At 48.3% G+C, this 19,252-nt stretch overlaps 1 protein-coding gene across 2 annotated transcripts in view; it reads left to right on the top strand.

Annotated features, from left to right (window-relative positions):
* The window catches only part of KIF1C (kinesin family member 1C), a 949,797-nt gene that overhangs the window by 314,223 nt on the left and 616,322 nt on the right, over window positions 1–19,252 (top strand). For both annotated transcript variants that reach the window (XM_085638138.1, XM_085638139.1), the window contains exon 7: window positions 10,159–10,270. In XM_085638138.1, coding sequence (XP_085494264.1) covers window positions 10,159–10,270 — 112 coding nt within the window. The remainder of the gene's footprint in view (window positions 1–10,158; window positions 10,271–19,252) is intronic.

Raw genomic sequence — 19,252 nt, 5'->3', positions numbered from 1 at the left:
TGTAACTCATTAAGAGTCCATTTGAACTTATCCACGAGGCGGAGGTCAAAATTCTAATGTGGAAAATAGCATTATTATTGGCTCCTACATCAGCCAGAAGGATTAGTGGAATACAAGCCTTTACAATTAAAGAACCTTTTCTGCAGTTCAAAGATAATGCTGTGATTCTCAGAAGCAATCCTACATTTATTCCCAAAGTCCCTACGGATTTTCATCTAAATGAACCTATTGTTCTATAACTTTCTTTCGGAATCCACAAACGGCAGCTAAAAAATCACTGCATATATTTTACGTTAAAAGATTCCTGAAATGTTATGTTCGAGGCATGTGAGCTGTTGATCACATGCTGTGCATAGCTCGCCATCTAGTGTTGGGTCCGGATGTTTGCACTTGTTTTTCTTCGAAGAAGGCTTTCCAGTCACGAGGTAGGCGACTCCTTCTTTCGATGATAGTGCGCATGGGCATCGACTCCATTGTTAGATTGTTTTTTTCCGCCATCTGGTTCAGAGGTCTATCGCTGTGCTCAGGTTGGACACCGTTATTTCGGTTTCCCTCGGTGCGCAAGATACTCACCCTCGACGTTATTGTTTTTTATCGCGTTTTCCCTCCTATCACGTATCGTATTTACTTGCAAAAAACAAACTTTCGATCGGAAAGCTCGTGGAAGGTCGTCTAGCCTACCCGCGTTGGGCCGACCCGCAGTCAATGGAAGAAACTCCCTTTAAATTCTGCCCTCGGTGTCACACCAAATACCCGTGCCCCGACTCACATGACATGTGTAACCTGTGTTTGTCCCCCGAACACAGAGAACAGGACTGCGACGAGTGCCAGGCTTTCTGCTCCAAAAAGACACTTTGTGACCGTCTGGCACGACGTTGCGACATGCAGAGCCAGCACACAAGCTCCATTCCGGACATCTTCGAACAGCAATCGGATGAAGAGGCCGGCGAGGCCATGGGAACCGAGGAGGAGCAGGAGCCGATCGCCATTCCAGAGCTCGACCAAGAGAAAGACATCCCACATGGTCATCGTACCGTGAGTACAGCTCCCTCCTCGTCCAAAGACCCAACTTCACAAAAGAAGGCGGCTCTGGTCCAACTCGCGCCCTCTGGCTCCGGTTGGCGCCGAGATCATGTTTCCAATGCCCGACCTTCTGGCTCGGTACCGAAAAGACTCTCTCCAAATCAAGTTTGGAGCCGAGAACTTCGGGGTCCAAACACAAGTCCGGCGCCGAACCCACCCATTCGGCACCGAAACGTACGTCGAATCCGAAAACATCAACATCCAAGACTTCGGCACCAAATGTTTCGTGCTGAAACAGTCAGATCTGCAGAAATGACCAAAAAGACACAGTTTCGACGATCCGACCGACAAACCGGATCCGAAACAAAATGTGCTGTATATTCATTCTCAAACTGGACATATAACCACTAAAGTGACTTTAAAAAGAAGGACTGATACAGAGGAAGAATACCACATTCCTTAAAAGAAGAGAACAGTTGGAACTAACCCTTCCCCTCCTCCTCCTCTTCCATCACCTCAGTTTCAGCCTACTTCACCTGAACATTCACCACCGCAACCAGGATGATGGGGATGACAATGGGGATGGGGATGATAATCAACCAATGGGATGATTACAATACCAATTCGCCCACGGGCAATGACCCTGGTTTATATCCTAACAAGTCCTCTCCACCAGATGACAGTGTAGGCTACATTAAGTTACTAGGTAGAGCTGCCAACTACCATGGGGTGCAGCTACATAAGGAATCATTAGAAGAGGATTTCCTCTTTGAAACCCTCAATACCACGCAGAGGTCATCACATCCACTACCTATGCTCAAAGGGATGATCAGGCATGTAGATGACATTTTTAACGACCCGGTCAGAGCTCGTATTCTTACCCCTAGAGTAGACAAAAAATACAAGCCAGCACCATTGGACCCACTATATATTAAAGGTCAGTTGCCACTAGACTCCCTGGTTGTGCCCAATGCAAGGAAAAGGGCCAACTCCCAGACAACAGGAGCTGCTCCACCCCCAGATAAGGAATCCAAACTTATTGTTGCTTCTGGGAAAAGGGTAGCCTCTCAGGCGGCCTATTTCTGGCATGTCTCCAACACTCCGGCATTGCTAGCACGATGTGACCGTGCACACTAGGACGAGATGGAGCAATTAATACAATATTTGCCCCAGGAACATAGATCTAAGGCACAGGACTTTTTGCGTGAAGGGCAACTTATTTCCAATACCACTATAAGATGTTCCCGAGATGCTGCAGATACTGCTGCTAGAGTGATAACCACCAGTATCCTCTTGAGAAGACATGCTTGGCTTCACATATCAGGGTTAAAACCAGAGGTGCAATCCTCCATTTTAAACTCTCCCTTTGATAAAGAGCATCTGTTTGACCCAATGGTGGCTTCTTCACTAGAGAAAATGAAGGACACTAAAGTGGCCAAATCCATGGGAACCCTTCAGTCAGCACAATGCTGTGGTTCCTTTCGGTGCTCCTTATACCGCAGAGTCTCAACAAATACTTCCTCGGAGACCACGACCTACAAGGGCAATAACCAACGCTCTCCATCTAGGGGTTACTTCAGAGGGGGTTACAGAGGTAACAACGGCAAAGGCAGGGGCAGGGCTTCAAACACACGCACCTCCCCCTCCAATACAATGCAGTGTCTTGCCTCCACTCCCCCACCCCCCCGACCACCTAACACCTGTCGGGGGAAGACTGTCAGATTTCCTACCAATCTGGCAGTCAATAACAACAGACAATTGGGTACTACAGATTATCCGTTCTGGTTAATGCCTGGAGTTCATCAACACTCCTCCAAACATTTCACCAAAGTCACACAACCTTTCACCAGATCACCTACACCTCCTCAAACAAGAGGTTCAGTCTCTACTTTTAAAAAGAGCTATAGAACACGTACCACCGCAACATCATCGGTCGGGCGTATACTCTTTTTACTTCCTAATACCCAAAAAAGATGATTCTGTTAGACCAATATTAGATCTCAGAGAACTCCCTCTTTACATTCAGTCAGATCATTTCCACATGGTAACACTTCAACAAGTACTTCCTTTGCTGAAGAAAGGCGACTTTCTGTCTACTCTAGATTTAAAAGACGCCTATTTTCATTTTCCAATCCACCCCGCTCATTACAAATTCCTCAGATTTGTGATAGTGGGTCAACACTTCCGGTTCATGGTACTCTCATTCGGAGTCACCACAGCCACCAGAGTCTTCACAAAGTGTCTAGCGGTAGTAGCTGCTCAACCTAAGAAGACAAAGCATCCATGTCTTCCCATACTTGGACGACTGGCTCAACAAAGCCAGCACGTACCAGCAATGTCTTCAGCATACTTTCAGAAACGATTCAGTTACTACATCAACTAGGGTTCACAATCAATGTGACAAAATCACATCTCCAACCAGCCAATACTAAGGACTACCTCGGAGCCACGATAGATACTCAAAAGGCTCTCGCCTTCCCCAGCGCAGCCAGAATTTGAAATATTCAGACTTTAGTTCTCCAGTTTCAACCCAATCATTGGATTCCAGCTCAGGTTTATATGCAACTCCTGGGAATGATGGCGTCTTGCATCAGCTCATCAGGACCGCCAAAAGGACCTCCTTCACAGACCGCCTTGACAACAACGCACACAACACCAAGGAGCTCTTCACCATCATGAAGGAACTCTCCCACCCCAGCTCCAGTGCCAACGACATGCCACCATCGCAAGCCCTGCGCGACTCCCTCACCACCTTCTTTCACCGGAAAATCACCGACATCCATGACAGTTTCCAACCCCGGACGATCCCTGCAGACCTCGCCGCACCGGACCCCCCGCACCCCACCGCCCACGACACCCTGACAACCTGGGCCAACGTGAGCACCGAGGACACAATCAAGACCATGGGCACAATCCACTCCGGATCTCCGTCCGACCCTCCCCGCACCACAACTTCAAAAAAGCCCACAACTCCATCGCACCCCACCTGCGGAACATCATAAACCTCTCCTTCGAGACTGCCACCTTCCCTGAGAACTGGAAGCACGCAGAGATCAACGCCCTACTGAAGAATCCCAAGGCGGATCCGAGCGACCTCAAGAACTTCCGATCCATCTCCCTGCTTCCGTTCCCAGCAAAGGTCATCGAGAAGATAGTTAACACCCAGCTCACCCGTCACCTCAAGGACAACAACATCCTGGACCCGTCCCAATCAGGATTCCGCAGCAACCACAGCACCGAGACCGCCCTCATCGCCGCCACAGACGACATCAGGATTCTTCTAGACAACGGCGAGACGGCGGCCCTCATCCTCCTGGATCTCTCCGCCGCCTTCGACACCGTCTACCACCACACACTACGCACGCGACTCCAAGACGCAGGGATCCGGGAGAATGCCTTGGACTGGACCACCTCCTTCCTCTCCGGCAGAACTCAGAGAGTCCGCCTCCCTCCGTTCCGGTCCGAGGCCTCCGAGATCATCTGCGGCGTCCCTCAAGGATCCTCCCTCAGCCCGCCGCTGTTCAACGTCTACATGGCACCACTAGCACACATCGCCCGACTGCACGACCTCAACATAATCTCCTATGCCGACGACACACAGCTGATCCTCTCCCTCACCAAGGACCCTCTCACCGCCAAATCCAACCTCCACCAGGGAATGAAGGCAATCGCCGACTGGATGAAGGAAAGCCGACTTAAGCTGAACCCAGACAAGACGGAGATCCTCATCCTCGGATTCAACCCCTCCGCATGGGACGACTCATGGTGGTCCCCACCGACCACGCACGCAACCTGGGAATCATCCTAGACTCAAAACTCACCATGATCAAACAAGTCAGCGCAGTCTCCACCTGCTTCAACACCCTCCGCATGCTCCGCAAGATCTACAGATGGATCCCGACAAACACGAGGAAAACAGTCAACCAGGCCCTAGTCAGCAGCAGACTCGACTACGGAAACACCCTCTACGCTGGAGCCTCATCCAAGCTCATCAACAGACTGCAGAGAATCCAGAACGCCTCTGCACGCCTGATCCTCGATGTCCCGCGCCGCGACCACATCACCCCCCCACCTGAGGAACCTGCACTGGCTCCCCATCGACAGGAGAATCTCCTTCAAGCTCCTGATCCACACACACAAGACACTCCACAAGACCGGACCAGCCTATCTCAACAATCGACTCTCCTTCTATGTACCCAACAGGAAACTCCGCTCTGCTGACCACGCCCTGGCCATGGTCCCGCGCATCCGTAGGGCAACCTCCGGAGGCAGGTCCGTCTCCCACCGCACCGCCAGGACCTGGAACACCCTCCACCTCTACCTACGACAAACCGAAGACCTGCTGACCTTCAGGAGACCACTCAAGACCTGGCTCTTTGACCAGTAGCAGCAACCCCCCCCCCAGCGCCTTGAAACCCTTACGGGTATGTAGTGCGCTTTACAAATTACATGATTGATTGATTGCATCATAATCGTCCCCCATGCCAGGCTGCACATGCGTCCACTTCAAGAATGTTTAGCCAGTCAGTGCAACCAGTCACAGGGTCTATTGACCAATCTAGTGTTGGTAAGCGGCTGTACTCATTGCTCTCTGCAACACACAAAATTTGTCAAAAGGACGGCTGTTCATAGACCCGGTTCCACATATAGTACTGACAGCGGACGCGTCCCTCACTGGCTGGGCAGCTCACCTACAACATCACACAATGCAAGGCCTTTGAAGTCAACATCAGAAGTTGCTCCCATCATTCATCTAGAGCTGCTTGCGATCTCTCTAGCCCTCAAAGCGTTTCAGACTCACCTAGAGAGCAAAGCTGTCTTGGTTCGTACAGACAATAGGACAGCTATGTATTGCATACAAAAACAGGGGGGGGGGGGGGGGACACACTCTCTCCAACTTTCCCACTTAGCCCAAGACATCTGGAGGTGGGCCATTCACCACAAACTTTATCTCCTAGCGGAACACCTCCCAGGAGTGAACAACCAGATTGCAGATCTCAGCAGGCAGAGGCAGCAAATACACGAATGGGAACTCCACCCTCAGGTTCTCCTCCCGTACTTTCAAAGTTGGGGAGTCCCTCACATAGACCTGTTCACCACATACCAAAACGCAAAATCCCGAAGCTTCGCTTCCAGGTACCCACACCCGCAATTACAAGGGCAATGAACTGTGGATGAACTGGTCATGGATATTTGCTTACGCTTTTCCGCCTCTCCCACTCATTCTATTAGTGGTTCACAAGTTCAGGCAAAGTCTCTCACACTAATCCTAGTAGTTCCCACATGGGCACGTCAACCTTGGTTCACAACCCTGTTGGAGCTATCAGCAGTTCCACATTAAAAGCTGCATTTAACCTACAGCCTCCTCACACAGAGCCATGGAGAAATCAGACACCCAGATCCCAAACAGCTAAACCTCGCGATCTGGCTCCTGAAATCTTAGAGTTTGGCTACTTAAACGTTCCACCAGAATGTATGACTATCATTAAGGAAGCTAGAAGACCTACTACAAGGGCCTGCTACGCAGCCAAGTGGAAGAGATTTATATCTACTGTGGTAACAATCATATCAACCCTCTTTATGCTTCCATACAAAACATCTTATGATATTTGTTACACTTACAACAATCAGCGTTGGCTTGTACCTCTATCAGACTACACCTTGCGGCAATTCCCGCATATCTCTAAAATAGACCACATTTGTCGTTGTTTAGAGTACCTGTGATCAAAGCTTTCATGCAAGGACTAAAAAGAGTCATACCACCAAAACTTCCACCAGCTCCACTGTGGAATCTTAATATAGTCCCTACACGGTTGATGGGCCCACCTTTTGAGCCCATGCACAAATGCGAACTACAGTTCCTCTCTTGGAAAACAGCTTTCCTCATTGCAATCACTTCATTAAGGAGAGTAAGTGAATTACAGGCATTAACCATACAAGAACCATTTTTCCAACTACACAATGACAAAGTGGTTCTTCGTACTAATCCTACATTGTGTCAAGAATTCCTGTCATACAAGGGAAACACGCCCTTATGTAAACAGGAGAGCTGTTACATAACTCAAGGGAAACACGCCCTTATGTAAACAGGAGAGCTGTTACATAACTCAAGGGAAACACGCCCTTATGTAAACAGGTGAGCTGTTACATAACTCAAGGAAAACACGCCCTATAAAGGGAGGAACCGGGAGGTACAAGGCTGTCGGATATTGTGTTTACACCGACGTACCTGCTTCGTGAAGAGCAGTGTTCCGGAGTGGTGCTCCAGTAAGGCAAGAACGGAGGTAGGTCGAGTCGTTACTCCCTGGGCCGTGTCTTGCCCCATCGTCACCTGTGAAGGACCCGGAAGCTCTACCGGTCAACCATTGAGCTTCGCTTTTTGACTCCGCTGAGTCCAAGCGCAGTGGCGCTTTTGCTGGTTGGAGTCGTAACTCCCAGCCCGACCAGAGACACAGGGACTGCCAGCTGTAACGCACACCAGGAGGTGTTTGCCGCGTTACAGACTCGGAAGTCCACAGGATCGATCGAGCGGCTGCTCTCGGTTCAGTCTTCTTGCTTGTGATTGGGGTATCGGTGACGCATCACCAGGAGGTGACTCCGCGTCCCGGTGCAGTCTGAGGAAGAGGTTGAGCGGCTGCTCCCTTCAGGTAGAGACCCCGGCTGGGTGTTTCCCTGACTCCTCGATTCTCCCCAACACTCTTCGTGCCCCTCACAGCCTACCGATTGGCATTGTCGGCCATTTCATTTCTGCCCTCTGTTGGCATACGCCGGGATCGGCGTATATGCAGAGGACGGTTAGGACCATCCGTGCTGTGGGCTGGTAACGTACTTAGCCTGGAGGATTCCAGTGACTATAACTTTTGTTTGTTCTTTGTATTTTATTTGCCTTCATTAAAAGAACTAACCCTTCACAAGTGGTTGCGTCCTCATTGTCGTGTCTGTTAAACGATCCTGAGACGTTCAGGGCGTTACACATTGTTACCTAAGATCGTATCTGCATTTCACATAAATCAGTCGGTAGAATTACCCGTATTCTTTCCTCAACCTGATTCAGTTGCAGGAAGAGCTCTACACACCTTAGATGTTAGAAGAGCACACTTGTACTACACTGAAAGGACAACATCTTTTCGTAAAATGAGACAACTCTTTGTTGCTTTTGCACCACCACACGAAGGCAATCCTATCTCAAAATCATGTATTGCAAGGTGGATTGGTAAGTGCATTCAAACCTGCTATGTGAAAGCAAAGAGAACTCTAACTGTACCCCTAGGGCACATTCCACTCATAAGCTAGGCGTCATTTTGGCTTTTTTAGGAAACATTCCTATTGTTGACATTTGCAAAGCTGCAATATGATCTACACCGCACACATTCACTAAACATTATTGTGTAGATGTGTCAGCAAGACAACAATTCAATGTGGTTCAAGCAGAACTTAAGTCTCTTTTTTTAAGATGGCTCCAACAGCTACGGGTTAGCCACCGCTTTGGGAGGATACTGCTATATAATCTATGCACAGCATGTGATCTACAGCTCACATGCCTCGAACGGATAATTTTACTTACCCAGTAAGCATCTGTTCTTGACATGTAGAGCTGTAGAACCACATGCACCCACCCGCCTCCCTGGATACCTGTAGCTGCTGCAACTCTCTATTTAATTTATATACGTACGCATATTCTTTACTACTACTCCATTCTCACCCTCTGCGGCAAATAATCTAACAATGGAGTTAATGCTCATGCACACTATCATCGAAAGGAGGAGTCACCTACCTTGTGACTGGAAAGACTTCTTCGAAGAAAAACAAGTGCAAACATCGGGACCCAACACTAGATGGCGAACTATGCACATCATGTGGCTCTACAGCTCTACATGCCAAGAACAGATGCTTACTGGGTAAGTAACATTATCCTTACATCACACTAAACAATTCAGAGAAACAGACCAACTGTTCGTAGAATAAGGAAATCATCGCAAAGGTGGTCCACTTTCCAAGGCGTAGCTTGATGGATTTCAGCTGCTATCCAGTTATGCCACTCAAAGGCCGGAAGACCTTTGACAAGTGAGGTTAAAGCGCACTCTATTAGAGCAGTCTCTCCTGCGACTGCTTTGTAAGCCGGGGTGCCTCTTGAAAGTATATGTCGAGCGGCGACATGGAAGAACAGGCATACATTCACGCAAAATTATGGCCAGGAATCGTCGGGGGCAATGATGCAGCCGTGGGATAAGCGGTGTTATGTCATTTATTTAAAAAAGGTGGGCCTTTTGTTTATTTTAATACGCATCTTCTGTTATTATGTTATGCTTATGATGGTTTTATAAATACTTTAACTGCTGTCTATTCTGATTCAAGCATGTGAATCTATGAAAGATTCCGTACTGGATAAGATAAGTTACTTGCCTATAACTGTGGCTCTCCAGTATTGGCATCTAGCATAGATTCCCATGCAACCCATCCCCCTCCTCGTACAGGCTCCCCTTATTTTATAAAGATTTAGTTCCTACTACTGCTTGAAAGTCTGAGGGAAGATGACTTTGTGCGGGGTGTTTCTAGAGAGTGCTGTCGCATGATTGACTGAAGTATGATTCCTTATAAATTATGTGGATAAGCTAAGCAAATGAATGTATTTTAGCCATTAGCTATGTGTGCTTTATTGTACTGCTCTATTATGTACCATGGGACTCACACTTCTGTAAATGATTCAAGTTTGTGAATCTATGAAAGATACCAATAATGGAGAACCACAGTTACAGTTAAGTAGCTTATCCTCATACGTTGTGACTCAAAAAAGCTTCTTAGAAGAAAAACAAGTGACAAACGTCCAAGCTACATCCTAGAGGCAGGAGCATGCACAGCATGTGAATCTACAGCACTACACTCTAAGAGCAGATGCTTACAGGGTAAGTAACATGTTCCTTACAAGTAAGTTAGTTTATCTCACATGTAAGTCAATGTATTTCAGTAAGTTTGAACCTTTACATGTAATCCCAGAGTACTCCACTGGGTTTGCCATATTTGCAGCTACATGATGTGTAGTTTCTTTTAAATCTATGTAGCGCAAGTTAAGCTTTCGGTAGTTCTGACACCAGACATTGTTCTGTGTTTTGACTGCTATCACAATTTTCACTTCAGAACTGTTGCAGCAACCAACATGAATGAGACCAGCAGCCGCTCCCATGCAGTCTTCACTATTGTCTTTACTCAAAAAAGGCACGATGAGATGACGAGTTTGGACACTGAAAAGGTAAGCTGGCAAAACGCCTTCTTCATATTTTTAACTAAATAAAACAAGAATAATATTTTCAAGTCATCAATCTATTAACCTTACTAAACATTATTGAGCAACTATTAATGAACAGTATTAGTATGTTAACAAGACACTATTTGAGCTTACTCTATTGTAACAGGTTTTCGTATATGACTAATAGGCAGATTTTAGAACATGGACAGAGAAGCATTCGGAGATGGAGCTTTGTGAGGAATTCTAGGTCTTTACCGTCCAATCCCTCCTTTCAGGGTCAATTATTCTGTTGCACGAGTGGGAGGAGTAATATATTAGGGAGGGTGGGAAAAGCTGGGCATCTCCTATTCGTCTGTCTCCTAGCTCTTACTCCCAACCAAAAAAGAAATGTGGATCCAGCTGGTGAGGATGGCTACAGAGGAGCTGGGGGCAGTATTAGCTGCACTTACCCTCTCCTGTAGCTCAGCCTACCAGCTTGATCCTTGGGTGGGCCAGGGAATCCCTCCCAGTTCCATCTCATATGTATGTGACATCAATAGTGACATCACATGGGAGGAGCCAAGATGGCGACCGGGACGGCAGCGTAGATTCCCGGCTCCGTGAACCTCCGCATCCCGCACGGATATCCTGCATGAGATCCTTATTCTGCGCTACGAGATCGTGTTCGTAAACGAAAGTGGCAACCGATCGTGTGACCCTGAGGTTTCTGACTGCAGTACCGCCGGAGAAATCAGCGATTGAACTTTGCGGCCCGTGCGGTCCCGAAGCCGGGACCTCGAGTGGACGCCTTGGCCGGGCGGCAGTTTAACAACAGCGGCCTGTGGTGACTGGGTGGAGTCGGTCCGCCGGAGTGGTGCTCCCCTCGGCCTGCATTTTGCTGTGGTCGCTCCCCCCCTGCTGAGCGCTGCGGACCGAGGACATGCCCGGGTGTGCAATTCTCGGATTCTGTGGTGTTTGCCCCTGCCTTTGACGGTGAGCTGCCCGGACGCCGTCCCTGGTTCGCCCTGATCCTTGCGGGCTGCTCCCGGCTTTTTGCGGGAGCTGGTCCGTGGCGGAGACGACTATTGCCCGTGACCGCGCAACGGTTGAATCTGTTACTCCCCCAGGATCCCTGTCTTCAGCGACGTGGACCTTGAGGCGTTGGTCCCGGGGTCCTGGCCCCAATACGAGTCGGGCCTTCCCAGCGGCCATTTTGTCACTATGCAGCCTACCATCCTGTCCGCTGGGACGCAGCGGGACTGGGGGTGTGTGACGGTCGGGAGTGTGGCAGAGCGATCGGAGAGAGCTGCTCTGGGGTACGGCGACCTCCTGGAGGCCCTTGGTGCCCTTCATTACTCCTTGGCTCATGGCGCCGGGGTCCTGGGGAGGAAGCTAGATGGTGTGGTATCAGCGTTGGGACAGTGGCGGCATGCTGGTCCACAAGTACACAGTGGCTTTCCACACTGCACACAGGAGGAAGATGTTGCGGCCCCCCCCGCGATTAGTGTACAGCCGGACACTCCGGACAGTATGCTACCGTGTGGTCGGCTAACTGTGGGCTTGATCTGCTCCGGAGGTATTGGACCTGAGCGGAAGATGGTGGCCTTGTCCCGTGCGCGGTCTCCGGCGGCCCAGGGACGATTCCAGCAACGTGTGTCTCATTTGACTGCTTCAGCCTGTCTGGACCTTGTGTGCAGTGCAGATCCTGGGGCAGCACTGGAAAAGACGCCCCCCCATGTAGCGGTCCGTGCTGATGCTCAGAGACTTCCACCCCACCTGTGTGCGTCGCTTCCCGACTGTTTTTGGACACTCCTGTACCTTGGGACATCGGACATGGTGCTGGGTCGAGGGGCAGGCATGGGCAGAATCGCAAAGAGCGGTCAAGGCTGAGGCTGATCCTTCGGGAGTGGTCACCTAGTAGACAGGCGGACTCATGGTTGCGTGCTCTCATGGTTATTCGCATAGTTGGTGCATAATGCTCCCCACTCCCCCCCTCCTTTTTTGATATGATCAACTTGGTGCTGCTAATTGTTTGCTGTGGGGAGACTTCACCGTGCGGGAGGGAGAAGCCGGGGGTATGTTTTGAAGGCCCTCCTCCAGTTTATTACATTCCTTCCGCCCCCCCGTCTGGGGGGGCTCTTTCTTACTCCTTTTTTCCCTGTCTCTTCTATATTTCGGGTCTAGTTCCAGGGCGACAGGCACACTGCTGGGGGGTGGGGCCATACTCATTCGCAGAGGTGCAGGGTGGGGGGATGGGGGAGGGGACTCTTTAGTCTTTATCTCTTTTTCCATGGCCTCCTTTTTCTTCTCTGTTTCTTTTTGCTTGTTTTTCTGGGATCAGCGCGGTACACCTCTCTTATTGTGAATCGCTTGCTCTTAATGTGTGCCACAGTTTCCGGGGGGTTCGCTGGGCTTTAGGTACGGGGACCTGTAGGCGCAACTATCTTTGATATTTCTCCCCATCCGTACTTTCCCGTGTCTGCGCCATTGATTCAATGTATTGCTGCTTGCTGCTTGCGTCTCTTATCCTTGCCCCTTATCGCTGTTGGGAAACTGTTTGGCACCTGATCCTACTGTTTTGTTTTATTATAAAATGAAAAACCCTTTCTCTCCTGGTGTCCTACCTGAGCGGCTCATTGGCCGGACTATACTGTATTGTAGACTTTGCTCTCCGAGGTGCCGCCTGTGTTTACATGTGCTTTTATTGTTCTGATTGCTTAGCGGCCGGCCCCGGGGGGTTGTAGGCCCATACGTGTAAATGATTGAAACGTCAATAAAGGTTTTTCAAAAAAAAAATAAATAAATAAAATAGTGACATCACATGCCTGCTAATGAGCTGGCCGGAAACTAGCACCTCTTTCAGGAGTGAAAGTGCCCAGAAGGGATCGGACACTGATAAACTCGACACAAGCGCACTCCTGCCACCAGGAGAGGATTGCCTTCCATCGCGCAGACATGAGATGGAGTTCTTTCTGGACCCCTTTCACTCATCGAAGTATACATCCATCAAAGCAGCACCCTAGCAATACATTATCATGATACATATGGACGTCAGTAGGGTAGAGAAGGGGTCTACGCCAGTTGCTTACTTTTTTAACATACTTATTAGCAAAGGAGCACAACAAAGCTGTCCCTTACCAGGATTACTATCAAATCGAGCATTGGGACCATTTGCAATTGTTATCTTCCTCTTATTTGCTGGCACATTGTTTCTCACCAACTCCAAAACAGGCATGTGATTTCCACCGCTACTACACCATTAAACACATTCGCCACATTAACCCGTTACAATCCTTGGGTTGAAATCCAGCGTAACGCTTCCAAAATTATCAGTAAATCTGATTGCAGCTCTTTTCAGCTTAAATGAGAAACAAAAGAAAGACATGCATTGGTACCCTCATTTGAATGCACACCGTCTGCGTTCTTCCTTTGAACTCAAACAAATGAAGGTACCAGCTGAAATTGAAATTCTCTGATAGATACTTCTTACTGAAGAGTCCTCACCTTTTGACTATTCCCAGGCAGCAGACTCAACCCAGAGAATTTGTCCAGCAGCGCTCTTGCACGCTGGTGGCTGGTGCCATGTGGGTCCATGGTATTTTATATTTTAAAACAAGGGAGGCTCCTAATATTCACGAGAGCCTGGGGTAGTAAGCCTTAGTGTAGAAAAGAGTGGTTCACTAGAGTCAATGATCAGCAGAAGCACATTATCTGAAGAGTGGCTGAGAGAGGTTCTCTAAAGTCCTAGATCAGCAGAAGCACATTAACTGAAGAGTGGCTGAGAGAGGTGCTTGGCCCAATGCAACAGAATGCACCAGGCCGAGGTGCGAACCGGCCGTTACCCGATGTTTATATGCCAATTCATTTTGTTCATTGCACATTTTTTGTAAAGCATATCAAGTCTTTAGCTGGAATAGAACAAGATCCAGTGCTCACAATTTTGTTAAAGAAAATATGCAGCGATGAGTGAAAGATACGAACGTGCATAAAAAACACAGAAAAATACTTTTAGACTCCTTTAATTATTTTTATATAATGTGTAAAAGGGAGTTAATATGTCTACAGTAAGGTCGGACCTACAGGTGTTCTGCAGTTCACAGTAGGGTCGGACCTACAGTTCTGCAGTTCACAGTAGGGTCGGAGCACTCTGTTTGTTGTGCTCCCCTACAGCCTTCCGCCAGTCGGTTAGATGTTCACAAAAGTAATGGCCGTGGTTAATGCCCATTTGCGGAAGTCTGGGCTACATATGTTCAGTGTCTTTACAACTGGCTGCTCAGGGAGGGCTTGCTGCAGTCAGTCATCGACCACTCCTTGACAGCAGCCCACTCCTGACCTCTTTGGGGTTTTCCCTCAACAAGCCGAACACCCATCAGAGCCTCACACAGACGGTTCTCTTCATTGCAGCTGCCCGGGGCACAGTGTTGTTCAGGGCTGTTCCACCCCACAGTAATTCTGGGTCTTCCAGGGTATCATTCGGAGGTTTCAAGCTCAATCCTGGATTCTGTCACATGTTGTTCTGAGGCTTGTTGGACCCTTATCCTAGTGAATTCTGCTGGTCCTCCATAGCTGCAGGCCCGTGCGATCCTTCGAGTGGAACCTTCACTTCTAAGGAGCTTAATACTGGGGTTGTGTTTCAAACAGCACCTTCATTTCGAAGGAGACCTCAACCTGTTCTCTGGCGGCCGTTCTCCATACCCCACCAAGAGCTTGCAGTGCTGATGGATGCGTTGGGGCATCGTTGGCGCAGCCATCTGGGAGAAGTGGAGATCAGGGGCCTTTGGTCTTCAGTGCTGCGGAATGAGCAGTTGTGCTAATGGAACCAGTAGTACCCACATTGAATGGTGTATGCAAATAGGATAATTAGCACCTACATACAGCCTCTGCCTTTTTAATGGTGGTCTGTCATCAGATTTAGTGATGAGTGCCCCCACAATGGCAACCTATTCCTTATGTGATATACCGATGCCCCATCACCACTGCTGTGCCTCGAGTGCTGCCACTACGGTCCCCGCCCATTTCAATTAATCTTTCAGTGACACTAGGGGATCTGTGTGATTTCCAGTTCATGGATGTGTTACTCCCAGTTACTGCCAATGCCAAGTTCATACATCTATAGGTTGGCTTAGAGTTGTTAGGCCTGTGCATCTGTCCTAATAATCTTATCCCGATTGAGACCTCTAATCTCTTACCAGTTATGCCTGAGAGCAGCGCTTAAAATTCCTCCCACTGTTGCTTGACCGTCCCACACTCCCAGGCCACGTGGAAGAAATCTACCTTTACTGTCTGGCTTCTGGGGTATTGGTCTGATGAGCAGGAGTACATTTTTGCAATTCTCACTGTTGGTGTAAATACTGTGTGAATTTGAACATGGATTTATCATGACTTTCTTGGAATATTCGAGGCTAGTGGACCATTCTTTCTCCGTTAGCTGCTGCCCTGTTTTCTAATCACATGTCCCCTCATCAGTGTTTTAATGTCTTGGTAAAATGTAGATACCAGCGTGTTATGTAATATGGTTACAGTTTCGTACGTCCGCATCCAAGCATTTGCTCTCTGATCTGTCTGTTTTCAGAAGGACCTCCTGTCTCAGTAACTGAGCATGGTCAGAACTTAAGTAAGCACTATGGGGGCATTTCAGTACAGTAAGTTTTTCTCACTTCTTTCCACTTCCGAAACCTCTGCCCAGTAGTAGCTTCTCTGAGTGCCCTAGGGTAACTTCTAGTCAGGCCTGCATCCCCCTGAAAACACAATCCGTATTTAGTGCCCACTTGGGGCTGTCAATAGCTCCTCTCTCTCCAGGTCTGCCTCAACACGCACTCTACATAGGAATCACCTTGCACTAAAGAGACTGCAGACAATACAGAATTTAGCAACCAGAGTCCTCCTCAACCTCCCTAAGCAGACCCATATCACCCCGCCTCAAGAATCTCCACTGGCTCCCCATTGAAAAGAGATGTCAATTCAAGATGCTGATCCACACCTACAAAGCCCTACGCAACCGAGGACCAGTATCCATCGACCACCGCCTGAACTTCCACCAACCCTCCAGACACCTGTTCTCTGCCTCCCTGTCCCTCGCTCACACCCCCTGCATCCGCCGAAGCAAGAGTGGAGGATGCTCCTTCTCTTACCGCGCTGCAAAGTCCTGGAACAACTTCCCCCTTCACTTCTGGACCTCATCATCTCTACCGGAGTTCAGGAAAGGACTCAAAACCCAGCTTTTTAACGGAACCCTCCCTTAGCATCAGGGTTCTCAGCATCTGGACACCTTCACGAGTGAGTAACCGTGTTTGACCACCCATTCATCTCATTGCCCACTGCAAATGGGATGCTATACAATGTAATTGGAAATTTGGAGTACCCACGCCTCCATCTTCAAGCGATCTCATTACCTTTCATATTGCCCCTGTCTTTCCTGCTCTCCCAAAATAACTCTTGTCAATAACCTGGTCATATTCCTGAAGAATCCCGTCCTGATTATGGTACATAGAGCCACAATATTCTAAAGCAATCTGGGAGGGGTTACCACTTTTGCTATTGTCACACTTTCCATTAAAAAGAGTGGCAGCTTATACCAGAAAGGGGTCATCTGTGTTACCATTGCAACAGCTTTATCCAGGTTCCGAGCCATGAGTTTATCGTTCATGTGATCTATTTGTACTCCAAGAAAACTGAGAGGTTTGGTTCCCATTTAAGTGGAGTAATTGCGTGAGTGGGTGACTCCTGAATATGAGAGGCACAGTTTTTCCCAATTAATGTGTACCCCCCCATACCATCCCAAACTGCAGTGGCTCAATTATAGGTAGGGGCAGATGTCCTCCGGATTTTGTAAAAACAAGAGTGTCAGATCCACATACAGGGAACATGCATGCAGTTTGTTAATAAGTTGTACCCCCAGTTACGGCCACAGTGCCACGTTGCACGTGCCAGCAGTTCCACAGCTATTTCAAACAGCGATGCTGGCAGAGGGCAGCGCTCTGTGCATTGTGTCAAGATAATCGATTCTGTGTGGACTCTGCAGCATATTGAATGCTTTTTCAATATCAAGCGAAGCACTGGCTGCATGTGTTTGCAGTGTCTCATCTAATACCAGAAAAAGGTTTCCTAAATTATTAATGTACATTACGTCCATGTATAAACCCATTTTGATCATGGTGCACTAATCCATTAATGACTGGCAACAATCTTGTTTGCTAGAATCTTCCTCAATACTTCCCTGGAGCTCTCCTTTTTTCATCAGGATGACCACCATTAAAGCTTCTCTTGTTGATTTTCAGGCCTGAGCCTATATCCTGTGCCTTCAAGGCATCGTGATCTGCTGCGCACTGGGGAAGAAGCAGCCTCCAGAAGGACTGCAGGCTATTCTGCCTGGGCCAAAGCTGCTCCCACTGCGTTAGCACATGATGTCCCTCCCCTAGACACATGCTAGGCAGCTTCTGGCCACACTCTGCACTACTGTCTGGATAGCCAAGTCCGCCAAGAGGTGCACTTGGCTCACTCGCTCCCGCAGGACTTTCTGGTTTGAGTCCATTCACAGACTCGCCTCCCATAGGTACTGCTTTTGTAGCTACTGAAAAGGTGAAGGTTCTGCGACTATAAGTCTCTATCGGAACAAAGATACTTACCTTTTGTGACACTGTTTCTGGTAGAGACTGTACTCTGGCACAGATTCCTCACTGATCTTCCCATGCTCCCTGGTCTGTGATTGGACTTTACCCATTAATAAGATCCGAGGAAGCTGCTCACTTGTCTACCAATTCGGTTTTGGGGCTCCATGACTGGGGGTGCGGTCTTGAAAGCAACTGAAGTCAGCATACGGGAATAGCACATCTGTGGGTCCTGCAAGTCATTTCAGGAGCCAAATAGCATCAGTGCGGAGACGCATGACGCCGCCTTCTGGTGCACAGTGGTATCATGAACAAAGTTTACAGACCCAGCCTGATGACTGGGGAATATTTAAACAGTCAGGAATCTGCGGCTATATAGTTTCTACCAGGCATCTGCAAGCGGTCCATGGGAAGGCGTGGGACATCGAGGCACGGGGGCAGGACCTCTGAGGTTGGCCAGACTTCTGTTTACACAGCCGCCATAGTAACTGGAAATTCTCTCAGCCATCACCCCATGGTAGTGACGTTTGGCTTGTACATAACACAGGCAACTCTAACACGTTGCCCAGTTCCCTCTAAATTTCCATGTGCACCCTGGTGGCACCACAAGCCCCCTATCAGAGTGGAGATAATTGGTAGCTGACCCCATTGTCAGATGCAGAGAGGAAAAGCTGTCCTAGATGCAGAGTCTAGTCTGGACTTACGTATTGGTGTCAGACATATATACTTAGACTCGAGGCCTCCACTGGTGGGCTCTAGGGACTGCCGAGCGCCATTCACCCCCTTCGTATTGTACCTAGGAGTGCTGTGGGGGCTATGTGTAAATAACAACAACAATACCAATACTGTAACTACTTTTTGTACTCGCATTTCATTGCGAGGGAACATCTTGAAAGAAAACAACATGAACCTTAGACCTCTCTTTCCGTTGAATTAATCAATAAATTCTTTTATTCAATTTCCATTTTTTACACCTTCCATTGTTTCACCACTACATGCTCTCCTCACTCCATACATTCTATTCATACATATCTATCACTGCCCACATTCATCTCAAACAGAAACAAAGACACGCTCCCATATAGAGAAAGAAAATAAACTTACAATGTAAGTAATAAATGATTGTATCAGAGTGAATGTGTGGATATAGCTTGATGTACAATCAACGTTTGACTCTGGCCCTCCCCTATTTGTTTTGTTTCCAAAATGTAGATTTTTCCTGGTTTATATAATCGGCTGATCTATCCACCGTCTTACTGAGGTAAACCAAGTTGTAAATAAGGACTGTACTTGCATTAAGAGGAATTGGGCGTCTAGCAATACTGAAAAAGTTTCTTTGTTTTTAGTTTACAGGTCCTGATGAGAGCCCCGTGATTGAAGGGGTCTTGAAACGCGTAGA

The sequence above is a fragment of the Triturus cristatus genome, chromosome 12, assembly GCF_964204655.1.
Source record: "Triturus cristatus chromosome 12, aTriCri1.1, whole genome shotgun sequence".
In the NCBI taxonomy this organism is placed as follows: domain Eukaryota; kingdom Metazoa; phylum Chordata; class Amphibia; order Caudata; family Salamandridae; genus Triturus; species Triturus cristatus.
This window is presented reverse-complemented; position numbering and strand designations above follow the sequence as displayed.